The following is a 27,953-nucleotide window of genomic DNA, read 5'->3' on the forward strand; positions in this document are numbered from 1 at the left end:
GATTACAGGTGTGAGCCACCGCGCCCGGCCTGAATATGCTTTTAAAATGCCAGCAAGCAAATGAGTATGTGGACTTAAAACTTTTGGATTAACTGAAGTATAAATTAATTCATAATATTTTAAAATTGTTTTTATTCTGTTTTTCTATTTTTCATAATTTGGTTTGGTTCACCCAAAATATGGACTTTTATTTTGTAAGTGAACAAGGAACAGAAAAAGTAAGATGATAAACTTCTTGAGGGCAGAAAGCAGTCTTGTGTTATTCCCCAGACCTAACTCTAGACTAAACATACAATAGGTACTATATACATTCAAATATTGATTTTAAGGCACACTTCCCCCCACATTTCAACATCTCCAAAATTGAGCTGCACCTTACAATTGATGGTGAATTACAATCACCATTATGGTGCCAGGCAGCAGTCATGATGTAGTTTTCATGGACAATTGTGATTATACTCACTTTAATTTATTAAATGCATTGTTGCTACTTAACTATTAAGTTTAATTGCTGTTTTAAAATATCTTCAAAAAACGTGTACTGTGATTCGACATTGAAATGAAAAGTTGATTATGTATGCAGAAATGTACCAAAACAGAGCAGTAGGGTGTAAATTTGGTATCAATGAAGCAAATATTCATTGGTGGAGGAATGACTTCAATTCTGGATTCTTTGTGAAGCAACAAACAGCTGGTTTATGGGAGCTAAGAAATCATGATACACCTAAAGGAAGCTATTTTTAAATTTTGTTATGGAGATAGAAGCAAAAGAATTACCTTTCATATGCCAAACTATGCAATGCAGGGCAGGGGAATTTGCCAAATCTTTCAGTATGGGTAAAATAATTTTCAAAGCAATGATAGATGAACAGGACTGACTCATAGGTTGTGCAGAATATCTTGAGGTATTTTGTCATAGTTTAATTGTCATAAGATAATGAATGGCGTATCTTATAATTGTTGATGCCTTAGATATGGTAACATATAAAATGTATATATTGATTGCTCACTTTCTTACTTTTGACTGATGATATACTGAATTTCTTTTGACACCCAATTTAGTTTCGTTCATTTGTAGTTCAAAGCGCATGATTCACAGTTTCTTCTTCTGGCTATATTTTTGGGGTAGTGACTTCACTGAACTCTTTATGTTGTAACTAAAGGAACTGCGGTCTGAGGTGGAACTGGAAGTATTAGGAGACACTGAAGGACTCAACTTGTCGTTTACAGCCATCTGTAACAACGGTACTCTCTTCCCACACCAAAAGAAATGCTCTCACATGAAAGTGGGGGACACAGTAAGTAGCTGGTCAATAGACCATCTGGATAAATACTTGGATGGGTCAGAAGTTAGCTGAGCTCACTGAAGCTGGATTTCTTTCAAGAATTTTAAAAGCAATTTTCAAAGATTTTTCTAGCAAATGCTTTTGGCAGAGCTGATTTCCGTGCAGCCTTGTTTCGCCTCATGCATTTTGGTGGATGCAGGGAGATAATTAGTATTTTCTTTTTCAGGTTTCCTTCAACGTGACTGTGACTATCCCAAACTGTGAGAGAAGAAGCAGGCACATTATCATAAAGCCGGTGGGGCTGGGGGACGCCCTGGAAATACTTGTCAGTCCGGAATGCAACTGCGACTGTCAGAAAGAAGTGGAAGTGAACAGCTCCAAATGTCACCATGGGAACGGCTCCTTCCAGTGCGGGGTGTGTGCCTGCCACCCCGGCCACATGGGGCCTCACTGTGAGTGTGGCGAGGACATGCTGAGCACGGATTCCTGCAAAGAGGCCCCAGATTATCCCTCCTGCAGCGGAAGGGGTGACTGCTACTGTGGGCAGTGTATCTGTCACTTGTCTCCCTATGGAAACATTTACGGGCCTTATTGCCAATGTGACAATTTCTCCTGCGTGAGACACAAGGGGCTGCTCTGTGGAGGTAGGCTATGTCCAAATCCATCTTACCCTGTGGCTGTTCAAGTCTCAGCAAGGGGCTTGGCATCCTCTGTCCCTTCCACAGTTTCCTGGGCATAGTTGGTGCTCAATAAATATTTGCTGTTCAACCTTAGACCTAGGGTAACTGAATCTTCTCTTGTAGGTTTTCTGGCTCTAACATTCACTTGGGGTGAGATCTCTGCCAACTGAACTTGTATCTCTATTATTGTTTCCCTGAGAGTAAGTGAAAGATAAAAGTGCCTTCTCTCTGGTTGTCACTTGAACTCTACAAAAGTGCCTGTAATATGAACTCTGTTACCTTCCAGGTTTTTCTGGATCAAGCCACTATGTCTGACTGGCCTTTTAAATGTATATGACTTTGGTAAAGTAAAAACTAGATGGACAGCTAAATGAGCATGCTACCAAGGATAAGGAGCACAAACATATACTAAACAGGCTTTCAGGGCCTTCACTCATTCCACAAATATTTATTAAATACCTAGTAAGTGCAGATACTAGGTTAGGCACTGGGTATAAGAAAGATGGGTAAGTGCATATGTGAAAAGGCATACAGGAAGGACAAAGATGGAAAATTGCTTGGAATATCCTGAGAAATTTGAGAAAAATTTAAAATAGAAATATGCATGTTTTAATATCCTATGTAGATGTGAAATCACTATCATTTAAGGATATATTGTATATGACTTGTAAAATCATTCTGATATATATACATATATAAGTATAACGTATTCAGAAAAGAATTACCAATATGTTAATATACTTTTAAACAATACAAATTTGTGTTATAGATTGAAATATTAACTGAATGCTGAATTTAAGCTTTAATGTCTCTGTTCACACTATGTAAGCAGACAGCTATTCAAGTCAGAAAGCCATTATCTTTATAGAAAACTAAGCAAGTTAGGTTTTTAAAAGACAATGTCAGGAACATACGAAAAACACTAATTTTCAGGGGAAAAAAAGACCTGAGAGAAAGAAGCATCAAAGAATTCCAGGCTTTCTGAAAACCATTTGATACCCTTAGAAGCGTACCTACCTTTCATTTCATTGCTGCTGCTGTTGCAACCAAAAGCTTCTTCTGAGAATATATGACTTTTTCCCCCCAGAGAGTGAAAAATTTATGGTCTGTGCTGATAAAGACACATTTCTCTCCTTTTTCATTCTAAGGTTTATTTCCTGGTTTAATAGGTGTGTTTCCAAACCCACGTAAGTCCTCTTTTCACATGACACAGATGGGGCACAATCTGAAGGTAACAGGAAGCCATCCAAAAGCCATCACTGCATCGCAGAGAGGGTATCTCGGGCAGAATCCCATATTGCACGTCTAATAGAAATCTTGTAATAAAATACATGTTCAAAACACTTGAAATTACCTTTCAAAAAGCCCTAAGCGTAATCTAACAGAATATAATAGAGATACTAACATGACCTATATTTCACCCTTTAAATCTTGGATCAAAGAGATCTAAGGGGATATAAATTGCTGAATTGTGTTTTGCAACAGAGCTTTCCTTAATGGTCTTTTACTTTATTTTTTACCATGCATGAGAAACAGAAATAATCTCAAAAAAAGTTGACTTGATCTGTGGATTGCAGCTAGGAAGTTCTGACAATAGTCTCTCTCTTTGAATCAGATACAGTGATTGCTACAGAAATTCTGTTTAGAAAATAGAATGATTTATTTAGCTAGATTCAGAAAATTTCACCTATGCCAATTTCCTTCAACCATTAGTGTTTCTCAAAAGCTATTTTGGTTTTTAGTGACATCACAAAGGATGTTGCTCTATAATTAGTAATTTTTCTTTCAAATGGTATAATAAAAGTAAATGCAATTATAACAAATGGTTATGGAGTACCTACTATGTACCTGGCCTTGTGGTTAGTGCAGGGACAAAAATTGTGCCTGGCATTGGAATAGAGACTCTACTGCTGCCGTTGTTTTATTTGCAACAGAGGATCAAACATGCTATAGCTCACGACTTGTGTGAATCTCACTTAGTTTATAATTAATGTACTCAGCAATATGTGACTTTTCTGAAGAGCTATTATCACAATGTTCTTTTTCATAGCTTCTTTCATCTGTCTGTAAGCACTCAAAAATATAGGGCTCCATTGATTTTTTCCTTGCCCAAATTCCATTCGTCTTCTATATTTTGATTCTAAGAGATGGAAACTAACAGCCAAATGGCATTAGAGAAACACTTCCTGCTATTATGCACTTACAGTTACTGTCAATAGCATTCCAGAAAGATCTATCCCTCTGAAGTAGCGTGGTAATTTTTTCTTGATCTTTGGTTATCATCTTGTCCCTCCATGAAGCCAATATGAAGTTTTGTTGTTGTTGTTGTTGTTGTTGTTGTTGTTGTTGTTGTTGTTGTTGTTGTATGAAACAGTACTCTAGATAATTGGTTGGTTGAGAATATCAATTAGCAACTTTGGAAACCAGGTTAGGGGATCTGAAAGGCCAGCAAAGAGGAGGACTTCTAAATTCTGAAAGAAGCTCTGTGTTTTTGCCATAATGGTCCTTTTCTACTGCTCCAAGAAAGATTTTATAAATTTCCGTCAAGTACTTCCTATATGCAATGATATACTTGGGCATTCTCAAAGCATTTGGAAATGCATCTTTCATTTAATATTTGTAAATCATATTAATTTTTCAGAATCAACTGCAATATGGAATTTCTTTCTGACATAAAAGTAAGTTTCCCCTTTTGCTGAAGAAAAAACAAAGATACATTGTAGTTTAGAAGATTACTTACATGTAAAAAATGAAATTAATGGCTTTGGGCCAAATCATTTAATTATTCTTAGCTTTGAATTAATTATGTCAATTATAAATTGCATAGGTTATGAAATGCAGTTGAAATATACCTTAATATCATGAATCCAGATAAATTTCAACTCATCTTTCATTAGACAAGTAATGCACACGAACACACACTTTAAGATGGTGTGAAAGTGATATGAATTTAGTATGTTGCTCAATTTATAGTGATGCTGTATCTGGATAAACCTATTGTTTTACATTTTACAATGAGTTTATCCAGAAATAATCCTGTCATAAGTCCAGAAGCATCTATACATATGTGTATGTGTATGTGTATATACACAGAGTATATAGAGAATATGTATAGAGAGAAAGAATACGTATGTATATACATATAGTCATGTGCCACATAATGACATTTTTGTCAACAACACAGCACATATACAATGGTGATCCCATAAGATTGTAATACTGTATTTTTACTGTACCTTTTCTATGTCTAGATACACAAATGCTCACTATGGCGTTACAACTGCCTCTAGTATTCATTATAGTAACATATTGTATAAGTTCATAGCCTAGGAGCACTATACCACATAACCTAGATGTGCAGTAGGTTTACCACCTAAGTTTGTGTAAATATACTCTGTGATGTTCACACAACGATGAAATCACCTAATGATGCATTTCTCGATACGTGTTCCCATTGTTAAAAGACATATGACTCTGTGTGTGTATGTGTGTCTATACACACATATACGTATATATACACACATACATATGTACATATATGCACACACATGCCTAGAGAAATCAGAATCCAACTTCAAAATCTTTGTGATTCTCATCTTCTTTGTTTGGTGATTTTTGATCAAAGAATTAAGCCCAGGACTCTCCTACTCCAGGTTTCTTAGAGCCCAGTCATCAAGATAGAAAAGTAAGCAGTTTATTAGACCAAAGCTCACAAGAGAAAGTCCAGAATTCTTCCTCCTACAGTGAACTTAGCAGTGTCTCCTACAAGTAGAATCCTGTTTCACTTGTGATTATTTTTTCTGCATCTACTGTACTTTGTTTTCAGTAAAAGTATAGGAAATTTAATACTGATAGATAATTTTGTTTACAAATTCTTCCTACTGATAGCTTTTAGAAATAATGCCAGTAACTAACACTTATATAGTGTTTATTTATATTCTAAACACTGTTATATACTGTCTTAGGTAATCCTAAATTTTGCTGGAAGAGCAAAACTTGTGAGGCAAAATGCCTAGTGCACATTTCCTTTCTTTCTTTTTTTTGAAGAAAAATATCAGTTACAAGAGTTTGTAAATAAATGTTATTTGTTTGGAACATCCAATGCCTATGTTAGTATCTTGTGCATGGTAGGCACCCAGAATAATATTACGGAAATAACACACAAGCCCATTATTTTCAACACTTTTTAAAACATTTTGGAGTATTTCATACATCATCACGTGGCCATATCCAAAGGGGCCCTTCAGGATGAGATGGGCTTCTTGTCTACAGCAAAAGTGTCCAGGTGCCTCCCTCTTTAACTGTCTCTGTCCCAGGCATCTGCATCATCACTTCTGTTCCACCCCTACCTCTCAGTCTCTTCTATAAGGATCCTTTGATCACATTTTAGGTCCTGAAGCTCTCCAGAGTTTTTCTCACTCTACCTGCTTGCCCTAGATGACCTGACCCACGGCAGCTTCAACTATCAACTTGCCCTAATGGATCCCAAACCCCAAACTTCTGGCCCATATGTATATTCAGCCACCTCCTGGGATGTCCCACAGGCCCCTTTGAGCTCCTCAGGGCCAAAAGTGAACTCGTCATCTTCCCCACTGGAAGCTTCTCCTCCTCAGCTTCAGAACCAAGGACTCAACAATCAGGTCCTACTCTGTGCTAGGCATTGGTGACACCAGGAGCTAGCTTGGCTACTCCAGTTCAGTGAAAGGCCACATCATCCATCTAGCTGCTCACTCTAGGCACCTGGGGAGAATTCTCCCTCTGTCTCTTCCCTCAACCCTCCACTTGGCACCAATCACACCCACACCCTGAGCATTCCATGCTGCAATATATATTCTTTCCTCTCTGCTCCCATGGGCACTGCCTTGGTTCATGGTCTCATATCTGTTTGCCTCTACTCCTGATTTTTCTGTCTCTAGTTTGACCCTGTCTACTGATGCTAAAAAATGTCTAGACAAAGCTTTCAGGATAGAAGCTCTTCCTTTAGCCAGTAAGGTTTTCCATGGTCTGATTTCTGACTTTTGTTGACGTTTCCATCCTACGCTCCTGCTACACTCCATATGCACCTTTGGCTCTATCCATAGAAAAGTTCTATGGGTAGTAAGCAGGTCACATGATTCCACACGCGTTCCTGAAATGGAACATATATCTCTCAAATTTAGCTCAAGCATCACTTCCACTGGAAATCCTCAAATCTCCAATTTAATTTGGAAACTATTCCCCTATGCATATTTTTTATTAATAGTATTCATTAGCCTGCCTCCCACACTAAATTATAAGTTCGATGACCTTGTCTTATTTAATTTTATATCCTCATACCTAATACAATCTTTGGCACATAGTACATGCTCAATTAAAGTGTGTTAAGTAGTGAATTTTTTGAGCACTCATTGTATGCCTTTGGGACATCTAATTGGTGAATGCAAAATTAGGAGATGCATACATTATCTCATCCAGTCACAAGCTTTGGAAGCAGACTTTATTCCCTCTATTTTACAGTTTAGGCTCTTGTGATCACACAGCTTGACTGATATAGTGGGTGGGCTTTAATCCAGGTCTGTCTGTGTCATTACCCAATGCTATCTTAACTAAAAGCAAAAACTGAAAATAAATAAACAAATATGCATAGAGATACACATTCACATCAAGTATCTATTACGTGCTTTCTGGATTATCTCATTTGGTCTGATTACAAATTCTATTTGATATAGTATGTGGATGAAAAGAGCCAAACACTGCAAAATATTTGAAGAAATTTATTCTGAGCCAAATACGAGTGACCATGGCTCATGGCACAGCCCCAGGAGATCCTGAGAACCTGTGCCTAAGGCAGTCAGGGAACAGCTTGATTTTATGCATTTTAGGGAGACATAAGACATCAATCAATGTATGTAAGATGTACATTGGTTTGGTTCAGAAAGGTGGGACAACTCAAAGGGGAGGGGCAGGGCTTCCAGATCGTAGTGACTGGTGATTGGTTAAAAGAGTTTATGTAAAGATCTGGAATCAGTAGAAGGTGGTACCTGGGTTATGATAAGGGGTTATGGAGACCAAGTTCTTATTATGCAGATGAAGCCTCCAGGTAGCAGGCTTCAGAGAGAACAGATTGCAAGTGTTTCCTAGACTTAAAAAAAGTTCCAGATTCTTACTTAAGTCTCTCTTGGATCAGGAAGAAGATTTGGAAAGAAAAGGGGATCCTCTGCAGAATGTAGATGCTCCCCACAAAAGACAGCTTGGTCGGGCCATTTAAAAATATGTCAGAGAAATATATTTTGGGATAAAATACTTCAATTACTTTCAGGACCTGCTATCTATCATATTGGTATCTTATTGCTACAGTCTGCTTTGTCAGTCTTAAGGTTTCTGTTTTTTTGTGAATGCTGGTCAGCTATGCCTGAATTCCAAAGGGAGGAGGGTATAATAAGGCATGTCAGACCACCCACTCTCATCACAGCCTGGGCTAGTGCTTCAGTTTTACTTTAGAATGCCCTTGGCTAAGAGGAAGGGTCCGATCAGTTGGCTGAGAGGCTTACACTTTTATTTTTGGTTTGCAAACATCAAGTAAGCAAGTGAATCTTCAGTTAGGAGACCAGATCTAAGTATGCACAATTAGCAAGACACATTTGATAGCATATACCTACAGTCATACCGTACCCCCCAAAAAGTGTACACTTTTTTCTCATTTTTTTCTAGTCTTTTGATGATGGTGCTTAAAGACAAAGAGAAAAGATGCTCCTGTACCCCACACTCCCTCAAATCTGCAAGTGTTTTTGAGCTGTGAGAAGCATAGAGCGCTTTGTTTTACAGATAACGGCGACTGTGACTGTGGTGAATGTGTGTGCAGGAGCGGCTGGACTGGCGAGTACTGCAACTGCACCACCAGCACGGACTCCTGCGTCTCTGAAGACGGAGTGCTCTGCAGCGGGCGAGGGGACTGCGTTTGTGGCAAGTGTGTTTGCACAAACCCCGGAGCCTCAGGACCAACCTGCGAACGATGTCCTACCTGTGGTGACCCCTGTAACTCAAAACGGTAATGTCTGCTTTCCTCTGTTTGGATAGGTTTGTGGTGATCAAACTTATAATGGCCTTTTTGTAAACTCAGACCTCAGATTGTATTTGCTGGGTTTGGTCTCCAAACATCCATCAAAACCCACAGGACCTCTGTGATCCTCAGCCTGGAACATCAATCTCTGGCTTACCTCTTTCTCAGTCCTGATTAGGCAGAATCACAATGTCACATTTCTGCTAGAGACTAGCATGGGGAAGTCAAGCTGATGTCCCACACTGATAACATCAGATCACCTCTCCATTACAATACCAGCCACACATAAGGAATGCCCTGGAGGTAGATGAAGGACACCCACAGGCAGTCAGTACCTTTTCTGGGGAAACAGACAAGCTTCTTTCTTATCTGGAAGTTTATAGCCTGACCTTACTGATTCATTCCTAACTATAGACTCACAGAGGCAAAAAGGCAGAAAGACAATCTTAGCTTTCAATTCTCTCCTGCTTCTTTACCACCCATGCTCTTTGGCGCCTTTCTTTGGTTGCCATTATGCACAGCTATTGTGTATTTTCTTTTATATCATATATACAATAACAACAATAAAACCTCACAATTTCTTAACGAAATTGGGGCAACATTTGTAGGTCAAGTGAAGCTAGCCTCCAAAATGACTGTTACGATATTGCACTGGATAATGTATTATGCAGCAAATATGCATAAACATTTCAGATTTTCATTAACTCTGATACCCAAAACGGTGACATTTGCATTTCTGACATAAACAGGGTGAGAAAAGCAATTTTTCACTCAGTGGTTACTCATCATTCAGGTGTCAAAACTTCTCTTCCATTGTCACTCAAACTAAGACAAGACACATGTCAGGAGAAGCACAAGGACATGATTAGGATGATTTGAATAGGCTCTAATGTAAAATGTCCCTTCAAGATGTTTCTTCTATTACTCTTCTCTTTCATCTTCTCTATAAATGATTCAATCTTAAATCTGAATTACAAGTTACAAAATTTACAATCAAAGCCGTTTGAATTTGGAAATCAGGTAGAATGACCTCCTTCGTATTTATGTTAGTTTTGAGATGAGTCCTTTTTTTTTCATTTATTCACACATGTATTCATTTATCAAGTAGGTATTAAGTGCCTACTCTATGCTAAGAATCATATTAGGCCATGAGCAATGCAATGATGACTGAAACAGCTCCAGTCTCTGCCTTCACAGGTACAGGGAGTTTAGCGGGAAAGATAGACATCTTTTAAAGTGATTGTAATGCTGTCTAGGCCGACAGTTTTTAATAAAGAATATAGAGAATGCTATGGAACGCTACAGCAGGGGATAAGGCTACCAGACTAGCTAGTGCAGCCATCAGTGAGATGCACAAAGGCGAAGAGATTTTAAGGGATCAACAGACCCCTTCAAAACCACGCCAAATAAATATACAATCTAGATAAGAGCAATGCATTTGCAATGCCAAGGCAAAACTTCACAGTAAAACCTTTCCCACTGCCTGACACATTGCCCCTCCTGTGGAAAAATCCTGAGGCTTCCACTGCAAGGGAACTGATCGGTCTAATGTTAAGTGAAGGTTTGCCTAAGGAAGTGCAGTTTCAGCTGAGATTTGCTGAGTTATGGATGGAGGTGGGATGTGTTTCAAGCTCTTGGTAGAGCATACATTTCCATGGCCAGAGGACAGAGAGACTGTATAATGTGTGTCCACAGTAAAAAACTTTTGCTGTTTTGAATTACAACAAGCCCAATCTATTTGCAAAGTGATTTTCAGCACAAGATTAATTCAGGGTCTAAATTTTACTTTGCTCTATAGATGTCTTTAGAGTAGCTTAATTCTTGGACGATGTTCTTGGAAATGTACTTTTCTATAAATAGTGATCTTTTATTTAAAAGTCTGTATTAATGAGGATCCAGGCTCTTATCCACAGCTCTTGAAAACACCTTCATTAAGACTTAGGCTTATTCAAAAGAGTTACAGAAAAGTGAATTTTTACAATAATCATATAAGTCCACTAATCGTTCTTGAAATTCTGGTTAAGGTATAGACCATTCTGTTAAGAAATTCAAAATTTTGCCTCGTCTCTAATCATATTTTAGGAACATAGCTCTCCCTAGAAAAAAGTAAAATGAAAACAGGTAAATCAATAATTTATTTTCTTTGTTTGTTTACTTAACCAATCCGGAGCAATCATTATAGGTAAATAAAATTAGTAGCTACATCAAAGCTGGCTCAGGGAACATTGATTACTGAGTGCAATTCAGAATAATTCAGTGTTCACTTGGACATCACTTAACTATCTTTCTGAAAGTAATAAAAGATAATGACATCTGTGAGATACTCCTATAGCACAAACTGCAGCAACAGCAGTAAAGCAATATTCAAGCTGCAAATCTATCTTCCACCAGCATGAACTGATACATTGTTGCATACTATCCACAGGAGCTGCATTGAGTGCCACCTGTCAGCAGTTGGCCAAGCCCGAGAAGAATGTGTGGACAAGTGCAAACTAGCTGGTGCGACCATCAGTGAAGAAGAAGGTTCTGCTTGTCTTAACGGTTTTGTTTTTTTTTTTTTTTTTTTGGTTTTTGGTTTTGTTTTTTAATTTCCTTATGTCGTTCTTGAGAGGCATAGTTCTTGACCCGTTGTGAATTGAGGGCTATTTAGTCACTTGACTTTATTTGTACCAGGGCATTAGCTCACTCACATTCATTTTTTAAGAGTAAATGCATCCTGTAAAGCTAGAAACTTGACGGCTCAGGACACAAGCATTTCAGAGGTGTGGCTGTTCTATTTGACTTCAGCTCTGTTGCCAAGTTCACCTCTGTTTAACAAATTCAACTGTAGGAAATTCCAGAATGCTATATTTTTCAAACTAGAAAGCGAGAAAAATTGAAGAAATGGCTAAATGTTAGCCCCCAAACCTGAATTCACCCTTTATCATCCAATTGCTTTTTTCAAGATAAGATAAAGCCAGCTGGAAAACAGTGCTCCAGATGGTGGCTCCCAGATACTGGGTGTTTTCTGGTTAGTGACCATTTTTCCACCCCTCCATATACTTTTATTCCCAGCCTTCCAAACATGGGCATTACCATGGCCATCCTTAATTCCCTGTTGCCTTACTCCGCAAAATACAAGAAGGACCTATTCTTTTTATGCTAAGCAAACTGCTCTTGCTTTCATCTGTCATTTTTAATTTAATTACTTAGAATCAGAGTCTAGAGGCAAAATTGCACCTCAAATATTTAAATAGTTTTGTTTTTTAACTGGCAATGCTGTTTAAACAATAATTTGTGGACTTTAAAACAAAGGTGATGACCGACTCTTCCAACAGAGACAACCTGGGAGAATTTAATTTTGTATCATCCTGAACTTGCTGCATTATCATGCAACTCAGGGTAGAATTACCACTCTGCACACATTAGAGATGTGACCAAGATGTAGCTCAGGTGAAGTGAAATAAGCCAATTATGTGTGAACCTCCAGGATATGTCTCTTGAATATATGGAATTGGAATACAGAAATTAATCCATGTTCAGTATGGAATGAGTTAATGAACTTTATATTATTTTGAAAATTACTTACATTGTTTCAAAATTGAGAGTTCTGGCTATGCACAATTGGATTATCCTATATGGAGGGTCATGATGTGTGCTCATAAAACCCCTCACCAATGCTTTTCTTGTAACCAAAGATAAACGTGCCAAATAGCAGTAAATTAGACAAGATGGTGTGCACCTTACACTACTACCAAAAACAAGATACATCAAAGCACTGAGCAGGCAGCCTCTGTGGAATTCCCACATTTGTGCCTGGTGCAAAGTCCCAGCATCACCTCTGGGCTCATTTCACAGCAAGCAATGGGGATATTTACCAAGTGTTTCTGAGAAATGTGTACAAATTGCAGAAAATGCTCTGAGAATTTCTAGGCCTCAGTGCACTAGGAACATGGGAAATCTAATGTGTTGAAGAAAAAAAGAAGTAAACCTTACATACATGTAAGTCATAATGGCATGAACAAGGTACTTACTATATTTAAGTACACAATTTTTTGAGTAGATTATCATAAATGCTGAGATTGGAGAGGAAGAGTAGGGCTCCAGTGGCATTTAAAATATTTACGTTATTGTTTTGTGTATTTGAAAAATTATTTCAAAATAGGGAAATACAACCATTTCTAACTCAGAGATTGAATATAAAAATTGGATTACTGATACCATTTAAAGTACTAATCTGAATGAATTTGAGAGAAAGAAATATCTTTAATTTAGGTTGTGTTTAAAAGCCACTTTTCTAATGAGCCATTTTATGAGCTTTATTTCAAGTTACTCACCCAGTTGTGTTACTGATCATACTACCTTGAAAGGATCACATCATATTTGCTCATCCTAAGAGTCTTTTAACAACCTACCCTTCCCCCAATGAAGGGAATTTTATTTTACTCCTGGAGAGTAAAATAAAAACGCAACTTTATAATCTGTATGATTGTTCCTCAATTGTACGGTAGGTGGGCATATCAAAAGACATGCTATTAACCTTATTTATCCCATTTTACTGAGAGTCTTTTTTTTTTTTTTTTGGAGTCAAGGCCTCACTGTGTCTCTCTGGCTGGAGTGTAATGTGCGATCAAGGCTCACTGCATTCTCAATCTTCCAGGCTCAGCCTAATGAGTACCTGGGATGACAGCCATGTGCCACCATATGCAGTGTAATGTTTTGTAGTTTTTGTAGAAATAGGATTTTGCCGTGTTGGCCAGGCTGGTCTCAAACTCCTGAGCTCAAGTCATCTGCCCGCGTCAGCCTCCCAAAGTGCTGGGATTATGAGTGTGCACCACAGTGGCCAGCTTGAGAGTCATATTTTTAATTTGCCCTAACATGCAGGTACTCAGAGAATTGTTTCTCAAAGTATATTCCATGCAATCCTAGATATGAAAGCATTACATGGAAAAAGGCACCCTGGTCATATAAATCTTAAAAACAGGAAACTGAGTTTCTTGTTTTCTTTGCAGGACTTCTAAGAGTTGTTATGCATATAAATTAAGTGTGCGTTGTGCATCCTCAGGAATGACAAGGGGAGGAACGGGAATAAATGAAGGATTCCCAAATTTATCTGACTATAAACCCCTTATTTTTTCCTTGGGAAATGTTATTATTTTTCTGTTTTTGCTGTTGATGTTGTTTTGTTTTTTGAAAACTGCTAACTAATCCTAGGGCTGAGGTCTTAAACATATGGCCATCTTGACTCAGTGGTGCAGATGCTTTGTATTTTTCACACCATCCCTGGACCCCAGGCCCACCTCCTCACCCCTGTTTTCACATTTCTTCCTTCTCTGAGTATGGTTCCATGGACTGCCTGGCTTGTTATTTTCATTGTATTATTCTAGAGCAGCACTGTAGACATTCACAAAGGAAAAGAAAAAAGAGAGGTCCATTCTCTATGAACAACAAAAGGAAACCTTAGCAGTGAATTACGCAAATCTGTCATTGCACATTTTATAATACTATTTCAATACTCAAACACTACTGAACACGCTACATCTAGAGCTGTAACAGTCATGAAAAGGAGTGGCGAGGTAATTAAAGCAAGATAGGAGTTGTGACTCAAAGGTCATATTCTGCCATTCCATTAACACTTAAATAACCCCGGCCAGGTCAAGTAAGCCTCCCTAGGCTTCAGTGCAGCTATTTGAAAGAAAATGTTTAAAAACATGGTTAATATTACTGAAAGGAGTATGATAAGCCATTCACATATTTCCTACCTCAGAATAAAATGTTCCATTAAGTATGTTCAAAGGGAGCACAGTGAGCCTGCACTGTTACCGCAGAGAGGGGGAAACACTCCGATAAAACGCAAAGTCCCCAAGACTTCATGAATCCTAGTTAATTGGAGTGGCAAGGTAACAGGAGGTGTGGTAAAACCCAAATAAAATAACCAACATACGAATTATATATGCAGTAGCATTTGCAATCAAACATGTGAAATAACACACATCTCAGCAAATCTCTTAAAGAGAATCACCTTCTTAAAAATACTTATTAAACAACTCACTAAGTGTGCAAGCTCCTGTGCCTACAGCCAACTTCTCAAATCAGAATACCCAAGGGTGGGTCCCCAGAATCTATGTTTTCAAAATTCCCAGGTGACTTAGATGACCATAATCACTTGGCAATGACTAGACTGGGATGACTTGTAATTAGATTTCTTAATATTCCCATGTAATAGATCTTTCTCATGGGTTCAAAAAAAGTCTGGGCACTTAAATCCAACATCTGAAATCTAATTTATAATGCTAAACGTCTTGCTGGTTCCTGTTTTCAGATAATACAAAGTATTCTTCTCACAGACGCTGTCGGGTTTTTCATCTCGAACGAAATATAAAGACCACAAACAGCAACTTAAGAGCTATGGCATTTTTTTTGGTACCAAAAACAGGCTATTATTTAATTTTTCTTAGAATCAGAAAACACATTAGATTATGCTTTATTAATGTTTTTACTTTTAATCTAATGAGAGAGGCCTTTAAGTCTAGTAGAAGTATGTTCAACATTATCAGGGGCAGCCCCAGTTTTAACCTTCTGGTCCATTGCAGCATAACACACTAATTTTGGACCTATGTCCTAAACGTTTAGGTTAAGAGCAAAAGATCTTCTACTTATAGGTTTCTGAAAAGCAGTGTTTGTAACTGTCATTGAAAAGTCTCCAACTTAAAAGATAAGAGAACAGTTAAGCAAGTTTGTTTTGTTTTCTTAATTAGGAAAATGCCACATAATTTTGATATAGGTCCTGGACTACTAAAATTTCTGGTAGATAGTATTGGCATCTCAGATTGGCCATTTTACTGTCTTTTAATTTCTGCCATAAAATTTGTTTTCTGCCTCTTGAATAAGCTCAATAAGAAAAAACTTCCCACTTGGAAAAGATTTGAGGAAAACTGGATTTTTTTTTTTTTTTTTCAAATTAAGAAAGGAGCTCTACTAAATGACAGACAAACTATCACTGTGGATTCATTTACCTTTATCCTGCTGGTCTCTGAGCTACATAATGCTTCAGTCTCAGTTTCCTGATATTAATTTATATTACTGTTGTCACAATACATGGCCAGCAATCTTGACTATGCCAGTATGAGAAAGACACCTTTAAAAGTATGAGAATCCGTTTGAACTGTGCAGGAATGTAATCTAGACATCCTTCATTCTCTCAGCAAAGAAGAACCTGTAGCCTTCTCTTTACCATAATCAAAACCATTCTATTCCCAAGGCAGCTCTGGGTACCTGCCTTGAAGTACGTTCAGCCTGTTGCAATCCTGCCCATATCTGTTTGATAGGTATATTTGATGGTCAGTCCTGATTGACCACATCTGGAACTGTTCTTCTGGAACGTGAGTAAAAATTGAAACCTCACTTAATGAGAAAAAAGAAACCTATGCCTTTCCTATTCTCATTCTGCATCACTGAAAACTCTAATTTACATATTAAAACTCCATACTACTTTTGTTTTTAAAGTAATCTCTTTTGGAATCTCATTTAACCAAATAACTTCCATTATCTGCAGATTTCTCAAAGGATGGTTCTGTTACCTGCTCTCTGCAAGGAGAAAATGAATGTTTTATTACATTCCTAATAACTACTGATAATGAGGGGAAAACCATCATTCACAGCATCAATGAAAAAGGTGGGTAGCTTACCTTTCACTGCCGATGGCAAGTGATACTACACAGGAGACGATAAAACATCAAGAAAATCGCTCTGGGTAGCATGCCAGGAAAGACATTTCCAAATTTTTGACAAAGTTCCGTAAACTTTCCCAAGGATTGAAACATATCAGTTAGAAGGGTCAGTATGTTCCGGTGTCTCTCATTAAGACCAGATAAGGGCCAGGTCTGGTGGCTCACACCTGTAATCCCAGCACTTCGGGAGGCCAAAACAGGCCAGTCAGTTCAGGTCAGGAGTTGGAGACCAGCCTGGCCAACGTGGTGAAACCCCATCTCTACTAAAAATACAAAAATTAGCCAGGTGTGGTGGCGCACACCTGTAATCTCAGCTACTTGGGAGGCTGAAGCAGGAGAATTGCTTGAGCCCAGGAGGTGGAGGTTGCATTGAGCCAAGATAGTGCTACTGTACAGAGCAAGACTCCATCTTTAAAAAAAAAAAAAAAAAAAAGACCAGATCAGATGACTTGTAGTTGCACCGGTCATCATCTTCCTAAAAAGTTGGCTGATGAAATATGGAAAGGTAAGTGGATTCAATGCAACATAAGCAAAAGGTGTATCTTTAGAAATGGGTAACAGAGAAGAATGTGTCCATTTTTTTTAAAAGAGTGTGAATCCGGCAAACCTTGGTTCAAATCCTTCCCCACCATTTCATGGCTGAGTGACATTCTAGAAGACACTTGCATCTCTGAGTCTCTATTTCCTCATCTGTAAAATGATATAGATAATAGTACTTCTTTCTAAGTGTTTACTCAAGGAGTAATGGCATAATGTACATAAAACAGTGCCAATACCTAACTCAGGGTAATAGGTCATTAAATGATAATGCTGAATCACAAAAGACATAGCAGCAAGTGAGGAAGGATGTCAAGGAATCCATTGCACCTAGGGATTTTCACCCACACCAACTCATAAGAGTCAGTTCAGGACTTGGGAAAACCTTAAACACTTTGTATTCAGTGAAAGGGAGAGAGAAGTTTATATTTAGTAGAGAAGAAAGTAGGTGAGAAAGTATTAATACTTTCATTGAGAAGGATTCAAATTTTAGTGGGTATCAGGCTCCATTGGGGAACTTGTTAAAAATGCCTATATCCCGAGGCAGCATCATCTGAGGTGTGGCCCAGGGCTCTGCATTTTAACAACTACCCTGGCAAGCCTGTTACAAACGGTCCCAAAATCTCCCTGTGAGTGACAGCCGTAACAACACGGACTGTGTTGTCGTTTACTCATAGGTGCCTCATATTTTCTGTCTTTAATTAGTGATGTGTTCCTCCCTAAACTGTTCCTGCAGATATGACAGCTGCATTAAATCAGACCTCACCAAACCTTGTTCTCGAACTCCTCCCCGCAAAAGCTTGGAACCTAAGTTCTGCCCCAGACAATATTGATAAGGCCAGGCCATAAAGCAGATAGATGTGTTTTTTTGTGTGTGTGCTTGCTTATCGATGTGCTGATAAAATATCAAGTCCTGAACTTGAAACCAAAGGTATCAAATTGGCATCACTTAAGAGCATAAAAACCACGCCAATGTCAAGGGAACCAAAAGGTAGGCTCAAGACCATTATATCCCAATCAAGAAAACATATCAGAAAAAATATCACATTGCAGTTGCTGAGGGTAAGGGAGAAATAAAGGTTGGCAAATTCCGAGGAATCTGAAGATGATTGTGAACTTGGCCTTGAAGCCTAGGTATGCAGAGTGCTCCTGGAGACATGCTCTGGAAAAATCTTACATAAACCATCTTCTTTGAAATGCATACATAAAATGTGTCTTATGGCCATTCATTAGAGAAACGTAAGGTGAATCCTGCAGTACAAGGAAGAATTACTTTATAATACCAAAAAATCCTGCCTGCTCATTATCTGTCTTATAAAATAAAATTCTCCAACTACACTCCTGACCCTTTGTGACTGTGGCAGTGGCTTTAGCAAGTTATCTTGAAATCAAAGCCATCCCTTACAGTATTGATTCTATTGAAAAAATGAGTTCCAAACAACAAAAACAAATTTCCAGAATAAGTCCTGCTTTTAATTCAGAGAATTTTGTATCTAGTTAGTGATTTTTCAGTGAAACATGCCTTGGGCTAAATGCCGCCTCATTACTGAACTGTTGTTTGTTCTTTTATTCTTCCACACAATACGAGTGGCACCACAAATGCCATTCTGCAGAGCACACACAGATGCCCTGATGCTTTTTATTATGGTGTGTTATTATCCCTATGTTTTTGTAGTAGGAAAAAGTGAGGGAAAAAATGACCTCCCTGAGGCTTAACAAGAGTCACCTGACAGCTTCCAGGCTCCCTCTTCCTCAACAAATGTCTGCATGGTTGAGTGCCTGGGGCTTCCAGGAGCCAGCAGAGCAGAACCTGTCCCCAGAAGCCCATAGTCTCTCCGGTCTCCCATCTTTCAGACCAGGTAGCCTGGTGGAGGCTTGGGTAGAAGCAGCAAACTGAGACGTGAGAAAGGAGCGGGGAGATTGATGATCCCCAGGGTCCTCTAAGCAAATTGAAACAAGAACTGAGTGAAGGGTCACCACTAGGGTGCTGTGGACATAGGCACTTTCTTTCATCTTCTTTCTTTCTTCCACCATCTGGGGGTCTTCCAGAGCATAAGAGCCACAATGGAGTCAAGGAATGATAGTTGGGAAGGCTTCCTGGCTGGAAGGTACCAATTGGTGTAGATGCTTTACCCACAGGTTCCAACTTGGAGGCTTCAGGAGGCCCTTGAGGTGATGAGGATAGAAAACGGGAAAGAGTGCTGTATTTGCTGTAACTATAGTAATATTAATTATTATTTTAGCAGCTCTCATTTTTGAGCCCTTACTAATACCATTTGCCAGATGTTCTATATATTTTACATGTATTAATTCGCTTAATATTCTTAACAACCATATAAAACAGGTACCACTATTATTTTCATTTTAAAGGTAAGGAAATTGAGGCATGGAGATACTAAATAATTTGCTAGGCCTGGCAGTAATTACGTGCCAGAGCTGATGTGGAGAGTTCTGACAGCCTGGACGGGAGCCCATGGTCTGAACCACTGTGCTCTACTGCCTCCTACTGGCTGTACAATCATCATACATTTCTGAATCACAAAAAGATGTTAGATCAGCCTCATCCAACAGAGCTGCTAGGCAAATCAATATATAATTTAAAATTTCTAGTAATTACGTTAAAAGGTAAAAGAAACAGATAATGAATTGTATTTACCATTTTATCCAAAATATTGTCATTTCAACATGTAATCAATATAAATGCTGACATATTTTACGTTTTTTTCATACCAAATGTTCAAAATCAGTGTGTATTTCACACATACAGCGTAACCTAATTGGGGAAAGTCACATTTCAAGCACTCAATAGGCACACTGAGCTACCAAATTTGGTAACACACGTAGCAGAGTTAGATACTCAGGACCTTAGAAGTAGGTGCTGCATCAACCTGCACTCGAGAGGCAACACTGTACACAATGATAGAGGTGACCCTCTTCTTCCATGTAAACCTCCATATGCAGTCTGAGCATCTCAAGAAACATCAGAGTATGAAAAGTGAAGATTTCTATAGTGTAAGACCTTCTCTGGCACTTGGGCCAAAATCTTTTCTTGAGAAATGGTTAATTCCTGAAGACTTTCAGTTCTGAAAATAATTTTCTCTGCCAGACCACACCCATTCCTTCTTTAGTCCCTCCTGGAGGAGCCTCCTAATTCATGTCCAGGTGCAGGATTGTAGCAAGCTTCATCTTGCTTCGAGCAGGAACAAACTCTGCCCCACCCCAGAAATTTCTTAGCCAAAAATGTAGCCAGCATATATTCTCATGACACAAGCTTGCTACTTTATTTGCAGGAATGTTGCTAACATATTAGAGGCAGCTATGGTTCATTTGCTATGCAAGAATATAGTCTTTAGATCTTCATACAGTAATAGCTATGTCATTAACTCCTTTATTTATTTCTGCATAATTTCCTTACATGGTTTCTTGGCCAAAGAACAAAAGTGTGTGAGGCCAGGCATCACGCTGTTAGTGGGTAATTAGTCCCACTCAGATTCACATCGACTCTAGATCCTTACCTTAAAGATAGTATGACTAGTCATATGTGAATAACTCTCCTTATTAAATATCTAAAAGCAGTAAGACTTAGGATAAACTAAGCATGATTTATTTCCTCCCTGGATACCATGGATTTTGCCTTATTTCTTGCAGAGGGAGATGCAGATATGTAATGATAAATTTATGTGGGATTTTTTTCCATGAAAGAGGAGAGCATAATTATGATGTTTCATTAAGAAATGTACCATCTCCGAGGCATACTGCAAGGACTATTAGTCATTCTGCTGTGAATGAGGAAAAGTACTGTATGATTGCAAAATTATATTAATTTCATCAATAGAGTCAAAATAACATTTCATAGAATATTCAGGTTGAAAGGACCCTACAGAACATCTAATTTTCCAAACTTCCTTGAAGATAAGAATCATTTAGAATATTTAATAATAAAAGATTGGTGGCCTTACCCAATACTCACTGAATCAGAATATTGGGGAAAGGATATAGGAAGCTGTGTTAGTAATAAACATGAACACTTCAGCTTATTGTTGTCATTAGAAAAGTTAAGGGAACACTGAACTTTGTTTTACAGATGAAGGGCCTGAGACTCAAAGAGAGATCAATGGGCTGGATCACATTCACATAGCCACGTACATCAGATGGGAAGTGAATCCACCTCTCTTGACTCTAGTCTAGAACTTCCCCCAAACCAGACTACTGCATTACGGTTCACCAAAACAGAACTGAAAGCTATCATTGTCTACTGTCTGTAAAGAAAGAAGGAAATAGTAATCTTTTCAAGGGATAGGTTTTATGTAACTTTTAATACAGTCTCCTAGACTGCCCATGATTCAACAAGGTCTAAGAAAAAGTGATTACATACCACACACACACACACACACACACACACACACACACACACACTCCATCTCTGCTTTATCATGGACTCAGAAGAGACCATTTTTAGTGATTAAACTAGTTTTTTTCTTAATCCTCTAAATATTCCACGTGCATTAATTATCACTCTTTTGGATTCTCTTTTAAAGTTGGCCATCAAGTCTAGATCCATTTACTTTGAGTAACTAAGTTCTTCCTTTATCTTTTGTTCTACTTTGAAGGAAGGCAGGACTACCCTTTAACAAGTAACTCATTTTTAAAATTTCAGCAAGGCAATAGTGGTGTCAATATTTATCCTCTGCTGCTCAAAATGTAGATGGAAAATCCAATAAGAAATGGCTTTCCAATGTCAAACTGTTGACTTTACCACCTTCTTATAATTTTCTTTATTTCTGCAGATTGTCCAAAGCCTCCAAACATTCCCATGATCATGTTGGGGGTTTCCCTGGCTATTCTTCTCATTGGGGTTGTCCTACTGTGTATCTGGAAGCTGCTGGTGTCATTTCATGATCGTAAAGAAGTTGCTAAATTTGAAGCAGAACGATCAAAAGCCAAGTGGCAAACGGTACGTGAAAATTTAGAGCTTTACCTCTTGTCTAGGGGAGAAAGATCCTGGTGGAAGATATTGAGGGGCTCAGCTTTCTTCTGCTCTGAGGGTTCAAATGTCACATTTTTTTCTCTACCACTCTCACCATGACCCCAACAGCTTTGATTTCTGTTCTGCTTCAGGGTCAAAGGAACCTCTACCCATTCTTTAGACCCAGATGACCCTCATAGCATATATCTGTCTCAGTGCAGTGGGAATTTCCACCACAATGAAGAGTCTCTTGAGGCTCCTGAGACAACTGCTCAGGGACGTCAGGAAAGTATATTTTACTTCCTTACCACTAAGAGTATCCCTCAGGCCCTATTTGATAAAGCACAGGTGCTGTATCTAAACATTTCCATAAATTGGTTTTGTTATAATGAATGGAATAATGTTCATAAGTAGTATTATAGTTCATGCCAATTTCTATGGAAGTACTTGTTACCGATATAGTAGGTTACAAAGCAAAATTGAGATGATTTTTTAAATGTCATGCAGTTAGTTTCTCTGAATGACATAAATTTTAAACAGTGACCTGGAAAAAAAAACAAAAGTTTCAACCTTTAAGTATGTAAACTCAGTAGAAATAATTTAAGTGTCTTCTCTTCACAGGAGGCAAACAGAAAACAGGACTATAGTTTTCTGTGTTTCTTTTCCACAGGAGAGATAATTACATTTCTAGAGACCCCTAGAAACAATTTCATGGTTTTAATTTCATCTCTCTATTTCTAATGATGTGTCCAGGTATCTAACATCAATTACCTTACATCGCTGATTGCAACAACAATGATATCACTGGAGGAAATACAGGCAGGCACAATGCTCCTTTGGGTTCATCCACCCAAATAAATTCATGTTAACAAATTTTATAGCAATGCCTCCAATTCGGAAAGCAAATGGAATTTTCCATTTTTGATACATTTATCTTGATAATGGATGTTTATATTTTATGCAATTATTCTAAATTAATCATAATATATGGTACAGTACAATGAACAATGAAAAATTTTATCTACTTTATCTTTCCACTAAAAATGCCTTTAGATACAACAGCCAAATGCAATGTATGGATCTTGTTTGGATCATGATTTCAATAATCCACCTTCAAAACACCTGGAAAAAAGGATAGGCATGGTGGCTCACACCTGTAATCTTAGAACTTCGGGAAGCCAAGACAGGAGGATTAGATCGCTTGAGCTCAGGAGTTTGAGTTAGGCAGCATGGTGAAACCTTGTCTCTACAAAAAAGAAATACAAAAATTAGCCAGGCATAGTGGTGCACACCTGTAGTCCCAGCTACTTGGGAGGCTAAGGCAGGAGGATTGCTTGAACCAGGAGGTCAAGGCTGCAATGAGCCATGATCGTGCCACTGCATTCCAGGCTGAGTGACAGAGTGAGACCCAGTCTCCAAAATAAATAATAAATAAATGTATAAAACTATTGAAAAAAGATTAATACACACAGAGCATTAGAGTGATAGCAGGTAAGTGTGGTTAATTTGATTAGGTAAGATAATGGCAATGCTGATATTGCTAGAAAATATCCATACTTTTTAGAGATGCATACTGAAGGAGTGAAAGGAAATGAAAGCTGGAGTTTGCTTTGAAATAATTCAGCCGAGAGAGAGGGATGGAGAGATAGTTGAAGCAGGTGTGGCAGAATTGTGATAACTGTTGAATTTGAGTGACGGGTCTTTGAAGGTTTGTTGTATAGCCTTTCCTCTTTTTGTGAATGTATGGATTTCCCATAATTAAGCAAGATTCCTCAGGAGAAGATATAATTTACTCATCTCTAACAGTGTAAAAGGTAAACAGACAAGTTAGCTTGGCAACTTAGAACACAGTACTAATGAGCCCAAAGTTGTAGGACAGTTCACTTCACCTGATCCCTAGCCACAGATGTTATTTTTTACTTTCATCAGCTCTCCAACAAATGCCTGGCAATGGTGAGAAGGGCAACCAGGTAAAATAATGTGGTTAAGTTGCCACAAAGGTCAATAGCAGCAAACCCCATGACATAAACCTGGTATTCCCATTTTGAAAGAAGGTAAACCGAGGCTCAGAGAAGTTAAGGGACTTCCCCAACTTTTGGTGCATGCTGAAGCTGAAGCCTAATTATTCGTTGTTCTTCTAAGCACAGCTTTTGGTTGACCCTCCTGGAAATAATAAGCAGGTGCTCCACAAACACACACTTGGGCAATTATGTGAGGTGTATCTACTAACCAGCACATTTCAGTGTTCTCATACAGAGGCATAAATACTGACAAGTGATTAATATCTTTAAAATAACATTTTAATTAACAGTTAATTTCCCCAAAAACATGAATTGTTCTCCCTCAGGATGTAGAACATCACTGAAATTCAAATGCCGAATTTTTGTTGTTTCTTCATCTAGCATGTGACCTAAATATGCATTAAACAGAAAACCAGCATAAATGGAAAATATTATTCCCTTATTAAATTGAGTTTCTTTGAATAGCAATTGTTTGATTGTTCCTGACTAGATAATGACTGGTTAGTAATTATTCACATGGATACAAAAAAGGTTTAAACTCAAATGATTCAGTTTAAATTTTACTAATACCTACTTGAAAAAAAAATGTCGCTCACTGCACACATTTTAGGGTCTTCAATTTCACTGAGTTTTTCTCTAAAACCTATTTCTTCTTCAAGAAGTGGATTTGACTGGTCTTTGAAACCCAGGGCCTTCCAGGGACAATAGGAACAATCTGGCCTCCTGGCCATAGGACTGCATTGGACTCATAAAGTGACAGGGTTCAAGACAGAAAGAGCTTTACTCCTACCTCCTGAAACATTTCAGAGCAGCTGTAAAGAAAGGTTACCTTTTTATTACGCTTTAAAAATAATGCCACCCCCACATATTCTTTATAAAAACACAAATGAAACATATTTAAATTCATCTTTGATTAGACATTTTTTTCTAGGATGACAAGTCATTAACTTGCGGCAAAAAAAAAATTTTCAGCCTGACATTTCTTGAAGTCATGGATTGATTTTGTACTGTGCTAAGCAAATCAGGTCTGCATTTGGCAGTTAGGTGATCATAAAGAAAGCTGTGGGTCATGACAGAGTTTTCTTATTACCACTTTTTCAATCTTGAAAAAATGTGCCACTGCATTTGCGGAATCCACAGCCTAAATTAGCACTCCCAGACTCCTGGGGGAATCAGCCTGGTTACCCTAGATGGTTAGGGGAAAACTGATCTTTTCTGAGCAGTGGAGTGCAGACTCACCTGAAATAGAGCAGGACTCAAGCCTGCATTTCTGCTGGAAATCCTGTGTAGAGAGGTTCCAATCGGCAGAGCACTAGAGGAGGCAGTATGGACATTTCCACACGTCCTCCTGAAACAAAACTCAATGCATTCTCCTGACCTCTGATCTTCAGCGAAGGCCAGGAAATGCCCTACCACACACAACGGCAATATGTACTTGCTCTTTGTCCACTTTTACGCTTCCGCCTTACCCTCTTACTCTGCTGAAGTCTGCTCTACCCATCCCTCCCTATAAGCAATGCCTTGGCCCTAAACCAGTTTTGCAAGGGACTCACAAAATATTGCAGACCTGAATGAATGAAGTTGCTTTAAAATACAGAATGAAAACTCCACCATCAAAATTAGACATTCAACTAAGTATCTACTAAATAACTTTGTTATCCTGTCAATGTCACCTCCTCATAATGCACATCAGTTATATTCAGTGTGGGATATGGGTGTATTTTCTATGTTTGACATGACATAGGGTGCACCCACAAAAAAGTACCTGGTCCTACAGAGCTCTAAACTGACCCTGTTCACAGCCTGTGTCCTCTTTCAGAGTATCGTTTCTGTTCACAAAGGCTCCAAGGCTCCCACTTCCTCCAGGACAGGCTCACGCTGTCATTGCTGGCTTGAACCTCTTACTTTTTTCCATCTTGTTTCTTCAGCTGAGTCCCTCATTCTCCTGTAACCAAAATTCGAGAGACTACATTCTAGTCTCTCAAACTTAGTAGAATTCCATGCATGATTTTTGTTTGCAAATGAGACTCCATGTACATCTAAAATCACATCAGTCTGCCCTTTGCCTTCAAAATCTCCAATTCTTAGGGCAGTAGAACTAGATGAGATCTAGAGGTCCCTCAGAATTATCTAGGCTGTTCTCAGGCATAGAAGCAATATGCCAACCTAGCTTTCACCCACATCCACCACCAGCCAAGGAAGCTCTTTTCTGAGAGCTTTATTATTATAGAGAGAGCATATCTCTTCAAAGGCACAAACAAAGGTAACATGTCACTCAGTCAGAGGTCAGGCCACTGGCTCTGGACAACGTAGAAATTGGTGCAGGTGTGATTCCCACTCACAGTGAGGGTGCTGAGGTCAATGAGTGGGAAAGTTCAGGGAGTATTTCCAGTTTTATTCAATTCTTCTGAAAGCTAAAAGAAATGTACCAAGCAAGCAAAGACAATCATATAATCATGTTTTTTTTTTTTCAAATCTACACCTAGAAATTGCTACCATAGCTATAGTTCATGGAATAAGGTGATCAAAGTATGAGATTTTAACTTGGAGGGTAAGAGGTGGTACCTGGATTCAATACATACTCAGTAATGGGCTTAGAAATATTAACTGTACCAAAGCCCTGGGGGAAAATATCTTTATAATCCTCTCTAAAACTTAAAAGAAAAGGAAAATCCAAATGTGAAGAAAAGCTACAAGCAGGAACTAATGAATAGAGACAGCATTTACGGAGCATTTGCTATGTGCTACACATAGTGCTAAAATACTTTACCTGGATGAGGTAGGCACAGATGTGGACACCGATGCTCAGAGTGGCTTCAGTATAGTTGTGTGGTGCAGCTGGGTTTGGACCCAGGCTGTCTGATGCCATAGTCTGTGTGGTCAACCTTAGAAAGTGGGAGAGAAGAAACTACCTTACCCAGACAGCTTCCTCCTGCCTGGAACAACTAGAGAGAGAGGTTTGGTCCTTCTGAACCTTCAGATCCTCTTGGCTATAGCACCACTGCTGTTGGCACGTAGGGTACATCTACAACCCAAACAGCACAGCTGAGCTACCCAGGAGTCCCAAATCCAACCTCCCCACTCCCCCAGATGATCAGCACTCCCAGACTCCTGGGGGAATCAGCCGGGTCAAAGCCATTTTGCCTGGCCTGGCTTTGGACTGCTACTCTTTCATGACCCCAGGGTCCCCCACATCAGTCTCTTGTGGTAGTCTTACACACTGTTTTGCATAGCAAGCAAAAGACAGCTGGTTCTTTCGCTACTCGGGGCGAGTGTTAGCTGTCCAGAGGATGGTTCCTCACTCCTCCTAAGCAACTACTTTCTCCCCTTTCTGAGTTTTAATCTCATCTTAGCACGATTATTTGTGCCCTTTGTTTGATGCTTCTCATCAGTAACACGTTTGTTAAAGGCAGATACTGTGTCATTCATTTTTTTATGTTTCTAGCAGTTTCACTTTTCCTGTTTTTTACTTTTTTGGCTTTGATTTCACTTTTGGTTCACCTATCACTGTTCATGCTACTCATTCCATACACACTGAGTCCCTGCTCTGGGGCAGGGACTCAGTGCTGGGAAAACAGCAGTGAGCACAACAACCAAAGCCTTGTTTTCTATCCATAAATTCATGCATTATTAAAAGGGGTAAGATTTTTTAGAATATACATATGGGACTTGTTTTGTATATTTAACAAAATGAAAATATAGAAATTGTAAAACA

General features: G+C 38.6%; 1 protein-coding gene and 1 long non-coding RNA gene across 8 annotated transcripts in view; one reads left to right on the plus strand and one right to left on the minus strand.

Moving 5' to 3' along the window:
• Positions 1 to 27,953, plus strand: part of ITGB6 (integrin subunit beta 6) — a 132,362-nt gene that overhangs the window by 102,123 nt on the left and 2,286 nt on the right. For all 5 annotated transcript variants that reach the window (XM_010329800.3, XM_010329794.3, XM_074399626.1 and 2 more), the window contains 6 exons: positions 1,164 to 1,298; positions 1,513 to 1,930; positions 8,771 to 8,993; positions 11,431 to 11,528; positions 16,540 to 16,659; positions 22,039 to 22,205. In XM_010329800.3, coding sequence (XP_010328102.3) covers positions 1,164 to 1,298; positions 1,513 to 1,930; positions 8,771 to 8,993; positions 11,431 to 11,528; positions 16,540 to 16,659; positions 22,039 to 22,205 — 1,161 coding nt within the window. The remainder of the gene's footprint in view (positions 1 to 1,163; positions 1,299 to 1,512; positions 1,931 to 8,770; positions 8,994 to 11,430; positions 11,529 to 16,539; positions 16,660 to 22,038; positions 22,206 to 27,953) is intronic.
• LOC120364333 (uncharacterized) overlaps positions 18,756 to 27,953 on the minus strand; it is a 28,010-nt gene continuing 18,812 nt past the window's right edge. The window contains exons 3-4 of one of the 3 annotated variants that reach the window (XR_005579612.2): positions 27,009 to 27,123; positions 18,756 to 26,183 (exon numbers count right to left, since the gene is read on the minus strand). This is a non-coding gene — a long non-coding RNA (uncharacterized LOC120364333). Of the gene's footprint in view, positions 27,124 to 27,953 lie in introns of all 3 variants that reach the window. The other 2 variants (XR_012517746.1, XR_012517745.1) reach the window with 2 other exon arrangements.

This window comes from Saimiri boliviensis, chromosome 5 (assembly GCF_048565385.1).
Source record: "Saimiri boliviensis isolate mSaiBol1 chromosome 5, mSaiBol1.pri, whole genome shotgun sequence".
Classification (NCBI taxonomy): domain Eukaryota; kingdom Metazoa; phylum Chordata; class Mammalia; order Primates; family Cebidae; genus Saimiri; species Saimiri boliviensis.